General features: G+C 39.9%; 1 protein-coding gene across 1 annotated transcript in view; it reads right to left on the bottom strand.

Annotated features, from left to right (window-relative positions):
• Positions 1–11,869, bottom strand: part of LOC104537438 (von Willebrand factor-like) — a 42,383-nt gene extending 30,514 nt beyond the window's left edge. The window contains exons 1-4 of the mRNA XM_010180334.1: positions 11,631–11,869; positions 10,759–10,853; positions 9,286–9,446; positions 1,612–1,715 (exon numbers count right to left, since the gene is read on the bottom strand). Coding sequence (XP_010178636.1) covers positions 1,612–1,715; positions 9,286–9,446; positions 10,759–10,853; positions 11,631–11,869 — 599 coding nt within the window. The remainder of the gene's footprint in view (positions 1–1,611; positions 1,716–9,285; positions 9,447–10,758; positions 10,854–11,630) is intronic.
• Between the last annotated feature and the right edge of the window lie 5,475 nt (positions 11,870–17,344).

Below are 17,344 nucleotides of genomic sequence, written 5' to 3'. Positions count from 1 at the left end.
AACAGCAATTTCCTATTTCACTTTCTAAATGACGTTTGACTTGATATTTGCTGAGGACTATCATGAAACTTCAGTCACACAGTTCAAAAAAGCTCTACTGAGATTTTTGAAAGGACCATATTGCCATTTTTACTTTCACATTTAAGAAAAATGCTAAAATGAGAGGAAGAACTTTTTATCAATGAGAAAAAGCATGATTTCTAACATTCTTTTGGCCCTGATATTGAAGAAAATTCTGTGTTAGAGGAAATGTCATTTACAATGGCATTGCCAGAAACAAAAGGGCAGTTACAAGAATGAAGCAACATGGTTATCACTATTTAAGGACTGAAGATTATAAGAATGCCCAAAAATAAAAAGACTGTGCAAGATTATTGTGAAGAATCTTGCAATTTTCACAAGAGTGTTTAGGGGTTTTATACCTTACTGTTCATGTTACAATAAAATTTCCTTTTGGTCTGTTTTTCAGCTGAGTCACTTTTAACTGCAATGTAAGCAGGTTATAGTATGTATATCTACATAAAAATATCAACTTCCCCTTCATCTTTCTCCCTTCAAACCTACTTTTCCCCAGGTCTAGTTGTAGTATGTGATTCACAAAGTAATATGTAGCTGCAAAGGGAAAAAAAATAAACAAAACACTGGAAGGTCTATGTTTCCATATAAAAACCATAAAACCTTATATCCAAGTCTAATTTACACTAGTTACGAGCAGTGTAACTGGTTTAAAAATACAACACTTGATATCACTGTTGCTTAAAGGTCAATGCACAGCAAAAAAGCCAAACCAACAGACTCTTTAATGGTGCTGATTCTTCAATCCAATTTCACCCAGTCATACAGAGGATAACAGAAATGCTGCTCCTGCACAGAGCTGGGCAGGGACAGTTCAGGTAAAATGCACAGGAGATCCTGAAGTCTAAGTTCAAAGCCAACACAGCTTCCACACTGCTGGATGTCCTATACCTTGGACTCTTGGAGCTCTGCAGGAAAGGGCCACCATTCCCTCTACAGGCAGACATGGAGAGCAAAGCAATGCAGCAAGTGTGCTGTGCAGGCAGAAGCCCAAAAATGTCCAGTAGGAAATACTCTATATCTTACTCAAGTCTGTGCCGAGGGCTTCCCTCCATACAAATCTCACAGCCTAGCACTTTCTATTGAAGCAACAAATTCTTTTTCAAGAGTCAAACAGGACAGATAGGGATGTGGGTGAAAGACATGGAGTGCTTACTCTTTTCTTCTAAGAAAAGCATGACAGCAGAACTTAGCAACAAAATGCAGGCTCCACACCTCCTACCCCAGATGAGCTCCTATCTTGTTATGTTGTGTTGCAAGATCAAGGAGCAAATCCACTAGCTAGTGGTTACAGAGCACCTGCACAGACATATAGACTACCTATTTGTAAGGTACCATGTAGAGTTTACCGGATATTGCACCGGTCTTTATGTAACATGCGAAGGGAATATGCTGGTCTGTGCAATATGTGCATTACTACACTGCAAATCCTGATTTTGTATAAAACAGATCTGCTACAAAAACAACATTTTGTTTTATTAGAAACATGTTTGGCTCCCTAGAGAAAAACAGAAAAATACATTTGCAGTGGCTTACCAGGTGTTGCAGTCATTAGTCACTGTCTCTCCCTTGGCATATTCTCTTCCATTGTGAAAACATGGGCATCTCTCAGGAGCGACACACTTGTTTTCATGTCGCACCTAAGCAAAACACACAATCTGTCAGTACGCCGGTCTGTTGGTGTGTGCCAGTATACAGAGGCGTAAGCACAAGAATAGTGGATAAAGAATAACGGAAAGGATAGAGGAAATGGTTCAAGACTATTTGAGATAAGAAAGGTTCAGCCCTGCTAATATTTTTTTCTCATTAACATAAATAGAGCTACATGTATATAAATCACAGTCTTGTTTCAGGGTCTGAACACCTTAAACTGCTGGGAGAACAAATTAGATTATAGAAGAATGTCATAATAAGAAAGTCCAATCTGACCAAAACCAGCATGTAGCGAAGATAAAATAGGCTAACCTGAACATGGAGAGCAGGTAAAAAGCACACGCTTCTACACACAATGAAATTAAGGATGTCCTACCAGAAAAGCAACCAGATGCAAGGCTCTGCAAATGAAGATTTAGTTGTCACAAACACTACACCCCGAAAAAAGCCTACTTTTATTTCTTCTTTTTTTCAAATGCCTACTTATTCCCTAAATATCAATCCAGTTGAGATATCATTCCATTCTCACAGGGTCTGTCCCTAGGAAATAGGTCATTATGTTCTGAGTACCATTTTTTACTTGTCAGTTTTACCCTATCAATCTTAGTTTCTCTTTGTGCAATGTGGTATCATTTGTCCAAATTAAACAAAAAAAAAAAACAAAAAGCAAGTAATCCCTTTAGTCTGCTCACTGTTTCCATTCAGTTTCTCTGTTGTTTCTTTTTCTGTGATTACTCCCTTTCCATTTTTAAGGTAGCCAGTTTTACTGAACCAAAGAAAGCCAAGGCTGGCTATGCTGTTTTTCACTTGGACATGGTTCTACAAAGCCAGGGGTAAGTTTGGCTCTTGCTTCATGAAATACCAAAATGGCGAGCACTTCCCATCTCTCTCATTCAAAAATCACAAAATATCACCTTCCCACTTTAAACTCTTCCTGTAAAATCACTAAAATAGTTTCTTTTTTACCATTAAATACAGGCCAATGAGATCAATGTAGTCTGAACGCCAGGTTAATAAAGTAGAATAGCTCTGTCTTTTCCTATGGGGACCTAGAACTGCCACAAGGAACTACTAATAAAAAGTATTTCACAGCCTGGAGACCCTTCATTCATATGCAGCCCCACATGCTTCATGGCTTATAGAGAGCCGTATTATGCCAAATAAACTCAGGCCGATAGAAGCAAGATGGAAACAAAGAAATGCTTTTATAGATGACAGAGCTGGGGCTCTTCCTCAGACTTAATCTCCACAAAGGATGGCGAGAAAAAAGGCCAGAGAGGACCATATGTTTTCAAGGCTTTTTAATTCCTTCCTTCCTTCCTTCCTTCCCGGTGGCATTCAGGAAAAAAAGCAATATATGACTTCACTCCCATGGCTACATTTCTGAATTTTTCCACAGTGTTCAGCAATACAGGTCACGAGACACTTGAGGACTAGCCTTTGGATACAAAATTTGGGATTAGACGTGTGGTTAGTAAAAGGAGGGTTAGGACCTCTTCTACTTGTTCCCTCATACATTGATATGGAGGTACTCACAGCCTATCCCCAATTCTAAAAACTGAATGGACAAATATTAATATTTCCATCACAAACTCATGGCCATCATGAAGCAACTGTTTGCAGGGGATTAAGAGGAAAGGCTATCTTGTCTGAACACTGCAGAGTGGGTGGGTGGGATTTAGAGAGTTGGACATAGATACCAAAAGTGGAATTTGACCAGAAAACTAATTATTCTTGCTGCAAAACTCAGCAGATTATTATTTTGCTAATAGTAACACCCAATCTACTGGTCATATTGACACCACATCATAGAATTATAGAATAGTTTGGGTTGGAAGGGATCTTAAAGATCATCTAGTTCCAAACCCCCTGCCAACACCTCCCACCAGACCAGGCTGCTCAATGCCCTGTCCAACCTGGCCTTGAACACTTCCAGGAAGGGGGCATCCACAACTTCTCTGGGCAACCTGTTCCAGTGCCTCACCACCCTCACTGAAAAGAATTTCTTCCTAATATCCAGTCTAAATCTACCCTCTTCCAGTTTAAAGCCATTACCTCTTGTTCTATCACTACTTGCCCTGGTAAAAAGTTCCTCTCCAGCTTTCCTGTAGGCCTCCTTCAGGTTCTGAAAGGTTGCAATAAGGTCTCCCTGGAGCTTTCTCTTCTCCAGGCTGAACAGCCCCAACTCTCTTGTGTATCTGGCAGCCCGATGTCATGCTGCATTACAAGTCTGTCAAGCACAGTACCATGTGGTACTACTAGCATTATTCACAAGCAGCTGGACTTTCAGGAGAAGTATCTCAACCCATCAATAGACAGCATTTAATATAAAAGATCCAACAGTCTTGAGTTCCTGAGGTGATGGTAGACATGAGTGTTGTGGAGGCTAGCGCAAGAAAAGACATGGGTTTGTAATGGGAATAGCTGCTGCTCACACAATCTCAAAACTGTATGATGATGCTTCTGAGAGTGCATCCATGGGATTATAAATGTTTGACTACTAGTTGATGAAGCCACCCCCTATTTGGGGATCTGATGGAAATGTCCATTATTTCCTTGCTCTGTCTTATTAATTGTTAGGCCTTGGCAAATCTTGCAAAAGGAAGATTTCAGATACTCAGATATTACAGATTTCAGAACTTTTAAGATTCTTCTTCCTCAAAATCTGCCTTGACAAGGCTGAATTTTAATCTCTCTTGGTCAATATAAATTTGATAAGTATCTCACTGTCAAGAGAAGCTCAGATTTTTCACTCTGTTCCTCCTGATACACCTGAGGCTTTCAGCAGAAAGTCAGCCAAAGGTAGAAAGGAGTAAAGGATTAAGTAAAGGAAGTTGGTCAGATTAGGACCCAATAGCTGATACATTTTAACTAAAACAGCCTATTACCATTTTTGTGCAGACAAAGACAAGTCAGAAACATGTTAGGACAGACCACTCAAATTGTGCTGGTTTTACACTTGACTTTTCTTTCTTATGTTAGCTGTATGCTTCTTATGTTTGTGTTAGGAAGCATTTTCCTTGGGCAGATGCACATACCTGAAAACTGGTGCCCACCTCCTCTTGAAAACTCTGACATTTTATTACATAGGATAAACTTACACTGAAGAATATAAAACAGAGCTAGCAGAAAAATCAAAATAGCACTCTATTAAGTTCCTACTGAAAACAGTTTGAAAGAAAAAACCCTTTCAAGCTTTTCTGATTAAAACGTCTATGGTTTCCCCCACCCCCTTTTCTACTAATTTATCATAGTTTTAGATATAGTTTTATTTCAGCAGCCAGAACAAAATAAAATGTCTCATTTAAATTTTAAAACTTAATTTTCCTTCAGTTGTTTGAAAGTGAAATAAATTAATTTTCTAGTTTTGGAGTGTCCGATTTTTGTGCTTTCTGATTGTTCTGCTTCTCTTTTTCCTTGCAAAGGTGATTAACACTCCATTGGTATATTTATTAATATTTTCCAATGGCAAAAACCTGGAGTGCAGTAAACTAATCTGAGAAAGCATATTTTTCCCCACACTTCTGCACATATGTTATGATTTCTATTTTCTGCTCTTCAAAAGGGTGACAAGTATGGAGAATTTTCCACCCCCCAGATGATCAAAGACAGAAAAAGAATTACTTTTCATGACATATTGAACATTTCTATTTTCAAGTAATCAAAACAATGTAAAATATGAAGTCAAAATTAACAGGAAAACTTATTTTTCAACTGAAAAAGTTAGTTTCTGTCTGTATTTTCTGACAGGGGAAAATTATCAGTTGAGTGACTGGCGATTTCTCACTCCAGCAATTTTCCAATTCAAATCTAGACAACTGCAGCATCATGTTCATGAACAATCATTGATTTATTTCTTTTTAATTATTTTTCAGATATGTAATTCAAAATTGGCAGGCAATTTGTGCATACAGATTTTAGACTATGGATTCCTCTGTTTAAAGGTGATACCTCAGCTAAGTGATCTGGAAACATCTCTTTATATACATAGGGATAACATTGCACTTAATCACATTTTAACTGATATAAATATATACACACTTGAAAATTGTACTGGAGAGTTGTTTATGTAAACTACATATCTTTAACTGTGTTTCCTGACAGTATGAACCCTTTCAGAGAAGCAAGACTAATTTATTTTGCTGAGTAATCCATAACCATTCATAATTTTTATATGCCACTGTACCGCAAAAGAAAAAGATCTTCAGTGAAATGGCACAGGTTCTTCCAGAGTGATATGTGCAAATACTTATTCCCATAAACATTCAGTAATCTGCTACTTCCCACAGACATTCCTACGAACAGTAGCTCACCTCTGTGAATGCTTGTAAATTAAGCAGATTTACAGAACATCAACATGGGAGACTGACTGGTAAAAGAAATTGTAATACCTTTTTCCAGTCCCTTTAATGCTCTGCTGGTACAAGTCTGGAAAACACAGACTTCATGAATTTGCAGCAGTTTCCCTCAGTGTACCCAGAGTCTTTAAAGTACAGAGAGGCAGGATAGAAAGGAGAACCTGGTCACCACCTCAAAGCTTTCAATCCTTGGTAGCTGATACTAGAAACCCAAAGACTCATTGCAGAATGCAGAAATAAGAAAAAAGCCTCCCTCAAACCATTCTGGTTAGTTAGTTACTGGTGATGAAGAGGAAACTGCTCTTTGACAACTATTTGACACACCAGGAGTCTAATGCATGGCAAAGGGCATTCACATAATGAAAGCACCAAGCTTGATCCTGCTTTTGCAAAGCCATTCTTAAAATAAAATCATCTATATACCGGATTTTTCCATTGTGGCTTTGAGGGAGTGGAGCATCTCCCTTATGAGGAGCGGCTGAGGGAGCTGAGTCTCTTTAGTTTGCAGAAGAGGAGACTGAGGGGAGACCTCATTCATGTCTATAAATATTTAAAGGGTGAGTGTCACGAGGATGGAGCCAGGCTCTTCTCGGTGACAAACAATGATAGGACAAGGGGTAACGGTCACAAACTGGAACACAGGAGGTTCCACTTAAATTTGAGAAGAAACTTCTTCTCAGTGAGGGTAACAGAGCACTGGAACAGGCTGCCCAGAGAGGTTGTGGAGTCTCCTTCTCTGGAGACATTCAAAACCCGCCTGGACGCCTTCCTGTGTAACCACATCTAGGTGTTCCTGCTCCGGCAGGGGGATTGGACTAGATGATCTTTTGAGGTCCCTTCCAATCCCTAACATTCTGTGATTCTGTGATTCTGTGAAATGCAAATCTCGCAATTTTTTTTTCCCTGTCAAATGGGAAGTCAATGAGAACAAGCATTTGTAGCCCGAGTTTACTGGAAGATTGAACCATACTGTCATCTAGTGGACAAATAACTTATTCTACTAGTTGAGGAAAAAAAAAATACTGAGCCTGATTCTTCTGTCCAAAATCTGATAAACCATCTTGTTGAATTCAGGGGCATGCTTCATATTACTGCATAGTCAACTGGAGTTTCCAATTCCAAAATGCCAAAGACTGCTTCTCCTGGCAGGAACTTTATGAAACAATTGTTTTTATGATAGTTCCAACCCACTGAAATGGAATATGAACTTCTATACTAAACGTGAAGGTTAATTACTAGGAAGTTGATTTGGGGGAGTTCCTCCTTTTTTTTTTTTTTTCCTTGTTGAGTAGTTATCATACTTTGTTTTCCATTATTATCTCTGAAGTGTTCTATTACCATATCCTGGAGCTGAAACCAAATCTCAAGCCCCTTCACCAGATCAAAGATGTCTGATTGTTATGTACAGAGAAAGACCTATTCACACTGTAGCTCTTCAAACTTTACAAGCACACAAACTTTTGTAAGTTTACTTATAATATTCTTCTCCAAAAAGAAAGACATTTAAATACTGAAATATGAGAAGAAGCAACACTTGGTTTAAAATTGTGGTGAAAATTTGCTCAGTGTTGATATGAATGCCTTCAAATTATATTCTGTATTTTTCACTTTGGACATACAACATACCTCACAAACCTGAGATTTTGTCTACAGATGGCATTATATTCTGCAGTAGCATCTGTTTACATAAATACGTGTTTATCAGCAAAATACAGTAGCAAAGTTTAAAAAAAAGTGAACATTAATGCTAGAAATTACTGAGTTCTGAGAATTCTACTTTTTGCTGTTGTTTACAGAAAGACAATGGAAGGAATTTTGAAGGATGAAACATCTGTATTCATATAGATGCAGAAAAAACAACACAATTCTCTCATAATACATGGTTCCAGGGAAAGTTAATCGCTTTCTTAAATGGAATTTGTTAATTCATTAGAGAGCTGACACCTAAATATAAACACGCATCTCAGTCCTAGAAGTAATAAGTCATACCTTCATTTGCTAACAGTCAATGTCCAGTGTATATTAATCTGAGCTCGTACCTTGAGCAGGTATAAAAGAGTAAAAAAACAAAAAGTAATCTTTTGCATTTCTAGAATTCCTGCATTGCAGCACTAGAAAACATCTTGCTTTACCATATGTTCTTCTGAGTCAGAAAACTGCACCAGCATATCTGTAAGTACCACAGTTATCAAATAAAGTCTCACAACTATGGAGTGTTTGTTTTAGCCCTCAAACAAAATAAAGACACAGCCTCAACTCTTTTTTTCCAGTGTCTATCAGCTATTTTCATCTGCATTTCATGCATTGTACTTAACAAACTTCTTAATCCCTTCAGTTTTTTGGGAAAGAGCTCTCAAAAGTGTCATTTACTTAAATTCATAAAGAGTGTACAATGTGTTCCACCTCTATCCTATTCATGTGATACCTGGGACTATAGCCCCAGACCCCAGTGAGATCATGTGCATAACTCAGTGTGTTGCACAGCACTGAAGAGTGATGCTTTTTTCTATTGCTCAGAGAACAACAGCAGCAATACACTGTCTGTTCTACTCCATCTGCTTTGTATCAGGGCTCTAAATTGACACTGAGTTCACAGTCACTGGCTTAGCAAATAACAATTTGTTATCTTCTCCATTTAAAAATGATTAAACTAATAATTAAATTTGAGGGTCGCAAGGGACTCCAGAAATCATCTTACCAGTGAAAAAAGCATGCTCAGCACACCATCTGCAACTCCAAGTCACCAGCTGGCTTCACCTTATCGAGTTTTGTGTCCCGCATTCCTTCTCATGGAGAGCTCAGTTTGGTACAACTCACAGGAAGGCAGCAGCAGAGATAGAGACTTGGCAAGGACACAACTAGTATCAGCAGGAGGGTTTGGCTGGATGCAGGGTGGGTATTTTGGGTGTCTGTGTACTTCTGTCTCTCTTACTAAGAAAGTTCAGCAAGATAGACGAGGGGCTTGCAAGGAGAGTTGAAGGAAGATATAAATCGGTCTTTAAAAACGTGAGGTTTGGCTTTTTTATTATCAATTACTATAACAAGCTAAACTTCATCTTCTATTCAGATATATTTATACACATACTGCAAACCAGCCACAATTTGTCAGTCAATATTTCACAATCGCATATTTCCAAGCTGCAAAAAGACTGGTAGTAGGAAAAAATGAAGGCAAAAAAACAAAGAGGAGCCTGCTTACCATCCCTTTTGGACAGAGGCATCCAGATACACAGCCATGGCTGATGCACTCCAAGTCATAATTCTGGCAAGTCTTGGCACACTCCAGTCCTTCAGCTCTTGGGTTGTTTGCAGGACACACAAATCTTTCCATGGGGGATCTGCACGTCAAGCTCCTTTTTACTTTAAAAAATAAATTTACAAAAATTGCAATTAGAACTCAAGTATTGTTAGCACAGTGTTTTTCTGAATTATGGATGAACATTTTTATTGGAAAATTAATTTAGGATATAGACTAGAGAAACATCACTAAACCACTATGCATGACATCATAGAGGTAACAGTCCCCACTTCCCAGTGAAGTCATCTCAGTTAGGCTATCAAACAAGCATGCATTCTAATACAGAATCAAAAGGAGCTACACAAGGATTCAATTCCATATTGTATTAGGGTTATGAGTACACTTTAGTGTGAAACATACTTCAACCTGTAGGCAGTGTACACTACCAATATCAGCACAAAATCCATATTCTGAGAAGTAACAGCACTATATATTATTGTATTTAGACTCACTTCCATCAAGGAGTAAAACTACATGGGTGACTGTTAATAACAATGCCCTTCGCATAAATACAAAGTTTTCAAACTCTTTGAGAACTCAGGTGCTGACAGAAGATCAGGATTTCCCAAGAAACTTCAGATTATTATTTCAAGCAATGATAGAGATATACCTCTCTGAGGTTTTGTAAATCTTAACACACTAGTATCAGGAAAATAACGTCTTAACAACATTACAGCAAGAGTTTGGTGAGATGTACACCTGAAGAACAGCAGAAGCCAACCAGTGACACTGCTACTGGTGGTCTATCAAGACCCCCTCTCTTTTCACAATCCCATAAGCTCCATCCATATCATATGGTTATCCATGTCGTGATAACCTATTTTCCCATGCAGTCCCTAGCTCTGCAAGGCAGTTGTCAGTCTCCAGGAGGTTTTATGGTGAGATGTCTCGTGGCTAAAGGGCACACAGTGCCTGGCAGCACTGTAAACCTCAAGTCACAAAAAGCTTTGTTTGCACCAGAAAGGAGAGCTTTGCAACCTGCAAGTCAGAAGCAGGAGGTATAAAGCTGACCAGGTATTGATGTTGTGTGACCCTCAAATAGCAACTGAGGGCCTGAGACCACCGCAAAGGAACACCTTAACCTCTTCAACTAAAGAGAGACTGCAGTGGCTAACTATAATTTTGAGAGGTGGGACACAATGAGCCCTGCACCCTCTCACATAAAACTTTTTTTGTCACAGGATAGAAACAGAAAGGTTAGGAAAAGACTCACAACATCACCAGTCACTGCGACCTCTCCTACTTCTTCCCTATTCTAAATTATGAAGAGACTGAAAAAAACCCAACCAACCAAACAAACAAAAAAAACCAACCAACCACCACCAACAACCACCAAACAAACAGAGAAAAAGTAATTTTTAAAGACATACTAACTTCTGGCAGATGGCCTCTCATCAGTGAAAACATCTGGCAGGAAGGCACCAGGAACTCTGTTTGTACTGCAGTGCATGAAACCATTTTCACAATAGCTAGAAAAAACAAATAGAGCTTATATTTAACAAAGTGACATTTAACTTTCACTCACAAAGTTTTTTTCAGACAGGCCCACAAGGAATTTGTCAGAGTACCAAAATTATACCTCCCATTGGGGCTGATCTGTTGCTCTCCATCCTCTGTTTATCGGCCTTAAAGGCAAACCTTTCTTAAAACAGTTGTTGATAGTCCTTATGCTATCCCTGTCCTGCTAAATCCAATGTATCTGCACAGGCATAAAGCTGGGGAAGATAATAATCAGGTCCGGTGTGGAGAGAGATAAGGGTCCGCTTAGTGCCTGCAACTTATGACTTCTGTGGTAAAGGAGAAAAGAAGACACTGTTCCTAAAACTTGCCAGGAGCTGCCTAGCAATTACATTCCTACTCTCTGTGTGCCATTACTCAATTTAACAATTAGAAATGCTTTTTAATATTTGTAACTTTGATAGAGGTAATTAGGTTTTAACATTTAAGAAATGTATCTCAGTACATTCAATTGACATTTTAAAAGCCTACAAAGTAGCTACTGTCTGTAAGTAAACTCCATTTCAAACTGTCAGGAACTATTCATGGAACAAGGCTTAGTACTTTTTCTAAGGTGGCATTTGAAATTACATGGGTAGAGATGCAACAGCAAAACTCACCATTTGGTTTGTTGGAGACAATATCTTGCCCTTTTTTAAACTAGTGTCAGTGAAGGAACCAAGGAACTGAATCAGTTAACCACTCAAGATATCCAAAAGTTTGGGATGAGTTATGAATGTTGCACTTACCACATGGTGTAATGATCTGAAAAGACATCCTCTGGCTGGAAGATCTCACCATCATAGTAACAAGAGCAGTGGGACTTTGGCACACACTGCTCACGCTCATCCAGGTAGTGCCCGGAAGGACAGTAGCATCCTTCCACACAGAGCTCATCACAGTCCTCATCCGGGTAGGACAGAGATCTGCAGGTCTGGTTGCACGTAGACCCACACTGCTGGTACACTTGGCCTTCAGGGCAGGTCATTGCTGTTGAACAATGTGCACATCAGGGAGACTGGCATTTGATCCACAGCCAACTAAAGGAAAAGCTGCCTAAACGACACTGAGAAACTGGGGATTAAAATGTATTTACTTGATTTACTCATAAATGAAGGCCTGCCTCTCCTTAAATCTGCAGTACTAGTAAAGCCTAGGGTACTACTTGTACATAGACATGCAAAACCTTATCACATGGAGTTCCCAATAATTGTTGGGATTGGATTGCAGCCCCTGTGATGGAAATTCATCCACAAAAATTTACCCAGAATGAAAAACATGGGCTATGTCAAACCTCTGTTATTACTTGGATTTACAAGTTAGGAGCGTTACAAGTGTCGTACACATATTCACAATTCTCTTCTTTGCAACAAGGTTAGGGACAATGTAGTCAAAACAAGTACAAATGCTGGTTTCTGCCTTCATAGGCAGGTGTTGCAAAAACTACACATTCCAAGAGATCTCAGCGATTTCTGTAGGAACAGGTGCAAATAAAGAAGTCATTTAGTGACCATGGAGCCAAACCTTGGCTACTAGCGATTTCTGATGATTAATTCATTTTTATGGAGACCTAAATATGGCCTTTGAAGCCATTTTGGATTCTTTGTTTATAAAACTTCCACTTAGTTCTACAGCACTGATTTTGAGGCAATCTCCTCTGCGTACATCAGCATCGGCACTAGGTGGCAGCTACGACAACACATTTCAGAAGACGAGAAAACAAGTTGTTATCAATGGCTTTATTGGTCCTCCTGAAAACTAGGATTTACAAAACCTGTCGTTTGTAGCAACATTCCAAAGCAAACGGCCAGAGTGGTAAAGTGATGAGGTAGGATGTTCAGTGGAGTGAGGGAAGCAGCTGCAAATAAAAGTTGGCACATTTGTATTGTGCTAAAACCTAGATCAAGGAGATACAGAGAAAGCTCTTCCTCTTGTCATTCCTGCGGAATTATCTGATAATCCCTACCCTCCTCTCTTCAGTGAGCACACATCTCAGAGAACTGTAGCAGCAGTGGCAGTAAAAGAACAACTATAGCAAGGTTACAGTCCTGGAGCCTTACCCAGCTGCTAGCAGGGCTGAACTAACACTGAGGCTAACAAAGCAAGGCCTACATGCTAACCAATATCCAATGCTTACCTTCTCAAAATTATTCTGAATTGAAGAATTACTTTGACTAACTAAAGAGAGGCATGATTGCACCAACATCTCCCTAATTTCTGTTGAGGCATCTGAAGTTCCATATACAGGAGCCTAAGTCCCTAACTTGTGGATACAGCCCAGAGGCATCTAAGGTGGCTTGAAGAATTCTTCAGAGCAAAGATGTTCCAAGTTTGGGACTTGTGCCCAAACTATTTAATGGACCTTTCACAACACAGTCCAAGTAATTTATGTGTACTCATCAGCACAGTAGGCAGAGCAAAAACCTCTTAACTCAGAAATAAACAGATGATAGATTTACTCAAGAGTTATAGGCGTCTGGCAGCTATTCACAGAACAGTGCTTCTAACTTACATAAACATGATCTTTGCAGTAAATCAAATACTAAACAGGCTCAGCCTAGGGCTGAGGACCATTTTAAAAGTAACTTTCATCATTGAAGGAATGTACAAGCAGGAAAACCATGAAGTCTCAGCCAAAAGTGTGATTTGCCACACAGGAAACTCTGGAAAGAAGGAACCGGTTTGGCAGATTTCAGGTGGGTACATCAGTTCACTAGAGTTTGAAAATTCAAAAAGGATAGGATGAGCTCAACATTCTGCTCTACTTTCTAGTCAGTGGTAACACTCCCTGCCCACAGGGGCAACTTTGCATTGGGCATCTTTCTTAGCTAAAGCTTTGTAACTCATCTTAGCTGCCCATGCACTTCTTAAGATTTTAGAAACAATCCATTTTTCCAGTTATCATAGAATCATAGAATGGTTCGGGTTGGAAAGGACTTTAAAGGCCATCTAGTCCACCTTCCACTAGACCAGGTTGCTCAAAGCCTCATCCAGCTTGGCCTTGAACACTTCCAGGAAGGGGGCATCCACAACTTCCCTGGGCAACCTGTGCCAGTGTCTCACCACCCTCACAGTAAAGAATTTCTTCCTAATATCTAGTCTAAATCTTCCCTCTTCCAGTTTAAAACCATTACTCCTCATTCTATCACTATCTGCCCTTTTAAAAAGTCCCTCCCCAGCTTTCCTATAGGAAAATGCTACGCAATGCCATGTTCACACTCAAAGTCCCAATACTCTGCTCCATCACCTCCCAGCAACATCTGTTTTTAACATCAAAAAGGCAAGACATCTGACCTGGGAGGGGACTGTTGTCTGTACATTTTGTAATACATTGTCATTTAAAAAAAAATAATCCTGTTATCGCTAGGAAAATGAGAGGAAAAGGCGACGTGCACCTAGTCTCTACAGATGCCTGTTATAAAACTGAAATAGTTTAGTGTTGTGCTCTGAAGCCTGTCCCAGGGATAAGATGAGAATAGTGGGAAAGCATTGGAAAAATGTGCATCCATCAGATAGATCATCCAGCTTCTTATGGGTGGGTTTTTAATCCAGAGTGAATGGAATGAATCCCATCCAGTTTCTTGGGTAGCGCAAAGTGAAAACACAATTACACCTAGGTCAGAGGCTCTGGGTGAAGACACACCCTGTCAGGACTAGATTTAACACAGCTGCTCCACCAGCACCAGCCAGCATACTGAGCCCCACTATGTGGTGTAGCCATCCTAAAATGCTCGGAGATTGCCCTTAATTTCCTACTCCCTGCTCCAGCATTCTTGGATTTATCCCATACAAATCTTCTCACAGAAGCCACGCAAAGACAATGAACTGTCCCAGCAACACCACAATAAGGAAAATAGTCGGTCCTAAAACCTGAAGAAAGATCTAGGGACTTTGTTGACTGATTGCCCTCTGCCACAAAACAATACATGCATGCATATATACTTATAATACACACATGAGACAAAGAATCATAGAATCATTTAGGCTGGAAGATCATAAAGCCCAACTGTTAACACTACCAAGTCCACCACTAATGGTTTAGTGGACATGGTGGTGTTAGGTTGATGATTGGACTTGATGATCTTAGAGGTCTCTTCCAAACTTAATGATTCTATGATTCTAAACCATGTCCACATCTACATGCCTTTTAAATACCTCCAGGGACAGTGATTCACACACTTTCCTGAGCAACCTGTTGATAAGTTTGACAATGCTTTCAATTAATAATTTTTTCCCAATATCTAATCTAAATCTCCCCTGGCACAACTTCAGGCTGTTCCTTCTTGTCCTATAACTTGTTACATGGAAAAAGAGACTGACACCAACCTTGCTACAACCTCCTTTCAGGCAGTTGTAGAGAGCAATGAGGTCTCGCTTGATTCTTCTTTTCTCCAGACTAAACAAGTCCAGTTCCCTCAGCTGCTCCTCATAGCTGTTCTCTGGATTCTTCACTAGCTTTGTTACCCTTCTTTGGATGCTTTCCAGCACATAAATGTCTTTCTTGTAGTGAAGAGTCCAAAACTGAACACAGTAATCAAGGTGCAGTCTCACCAGTGCTGAGTACAGGAGCAGAATGACTTCCCCAGTCCTGATGGTCACATTATGCCTGATACAAGCCAGGATGCCATTGACCTTCTTGGTCACCTGGGCACACTGCTGGCTCATATTCAGCTGACTACTGACCAACACCCTCAGGTCCTTTTCTCCCTGGCAGCTTTCCAGCTACTCTTCCCCAAGCCTATAGCATTGCATGGGGTTGTGACCCAAGTGCAGGACCCAGCACTTGGCTTTGTTGAAGCTCATACTATTGGCCACAGTCCACCAATCCAGCCTGTCCAGGTCCCTCTGTAGAGCCTTTCTACCCTCAGGCAGATCAACATTCCTGCCCAACTTGGTGTCATCTACAAACTAACTGAGGTTCCTCTCATCCAGATGAGCAATAAAAATATTTTAAAAACCTGGTCAAAATACAGAGCTCTGGGAAACACTACTTGTGACCAGCTGCCAACTAGATTTAACACTATTCACCACTATTGTTTTGGTCATAGCCATCCAGCCAGTTTTTTAGCCAGTTTTTACATGCACGTGCATGAGAGAGACAGCCCTTCACAGCATGGCCTATCTGCTCCTCCCTGCAGCATGAAGGGTTTGGCTTTGTTACTTATTCACAGTGGGCTGCAAGGGTAGGAGTCAGCTCTTGAACAATCAAACTGCAACTGAAAAAATTTCACAGACGTGGGAGATGAATGCGCTTGTTAGCTTGACACGCAGCAGAAATGCTATGCTACACTAACATCTTACCTCCCTGCCACTTACCCACTTCAAATCAAGCAAACCAGTTCTGTCAAGTAATTTCCCAAGAAACCGAATCTCCTTTGACCAAGGCAGGAGTGGAGCACATGCTCAGTGCACTGGCCCATCAGCACAAATTATGCAACCTGCACATTCACATCTTAAGTACATTAAAAGAGGGATTGTTCTCCTTCATGTGACAGGAGATGTCTGGAGCATCAGGATTATTTAATGGGGGCTGATGGATCTGCAATCAGGGAAATCGTCACTTTATGAGAGCACAAACCACTCCGTAATGCACAGAAAGGAGGAAGCAGCTCTGCACTATTAAAGATTAATTGTGAAAATTGACTTGTTCAATTACAGAAAGAACGATGGTGCATTATCACTGCTCTTTCTTTCAGACTCCAGACCTGCACATTTTTAAAAGGATTTTTATTACATTACTGTCCCACTATCTGAACATTTACATAAATTAGGTAAAATATTATGAAACCATGCAGCAGTTTAACATAAACTGGTTTTGTTCTCATTCGCAGTAGGTACTCTCCAGCCTCCAGAAGCTGTAGTTTCTGACCTGACAGGTACAGACCCTACCCGGTGGAAGGCCAGTGACCTCTTTTTCTCTCTCTCTTTCAGTTTCTACACACTCGGTTTATAAATATTTTTCCCACTCCCTGTTTGGGAAGAAGTAGCTGAACAGATCTGGAGGGCTGCCAAGCATACATGCTTTTCTCCAAAATTTTCAGTTGTCTTCTTTCCTTAATAGCAAAGTTGCTCAGAAAAATGGAAAAATATCTATTTCACAAATACTTATGGGGGAAAGCACGTTCATGTTCCATCAAAATTCCATTAGCAGTTTGGCTGTCAATCTTGCATTGGACTGATCTATACAAAAACATCCTATTCATTCTGTTACACCACCTCTGTAACCCAAACCTACAGTCTGAATTTTGGTTCTATCCGCTTGCAACATCTCACCTTTTAGACTTAAAGTTTTTGACCAAGGGTTGCCATTTATTACAGCTGGCATCCTGCAAACAATCCTCAGGGGAATTCAACACTCAACTTTTGCTGACTCTCATAGGAGTTAAATGTCTACACAAAATGCCACAGATGCTCTGGTTTGCCTAGCTCAGTGATCACAAAATCATAGAATGTTAGGAGTTGG

The sequence above is a fragment of the Mesitornis unicolor genome, unplaced genomic scaffold, assembly GCF_000695765.1.
Source record: "Mesitornis unicolor isolate BGI_N332 unplaced genomic scaffold, ASM69576v1 scaffold2083, whole genome shotgun sequence".
In the NCBI taxonomy this organism is placed as follows: domain Eukaryota; kingdom Metazoa; phylum Chordata; class Aves; order Mesitornithiformes; family Mesitornithidae; genus Mesitornis; species Mesitornis unicolor.
Note: the sequence above shows the minus strand (reverse complement) of the source record. Positions and strands in the feature narration are given on the sequence as shown.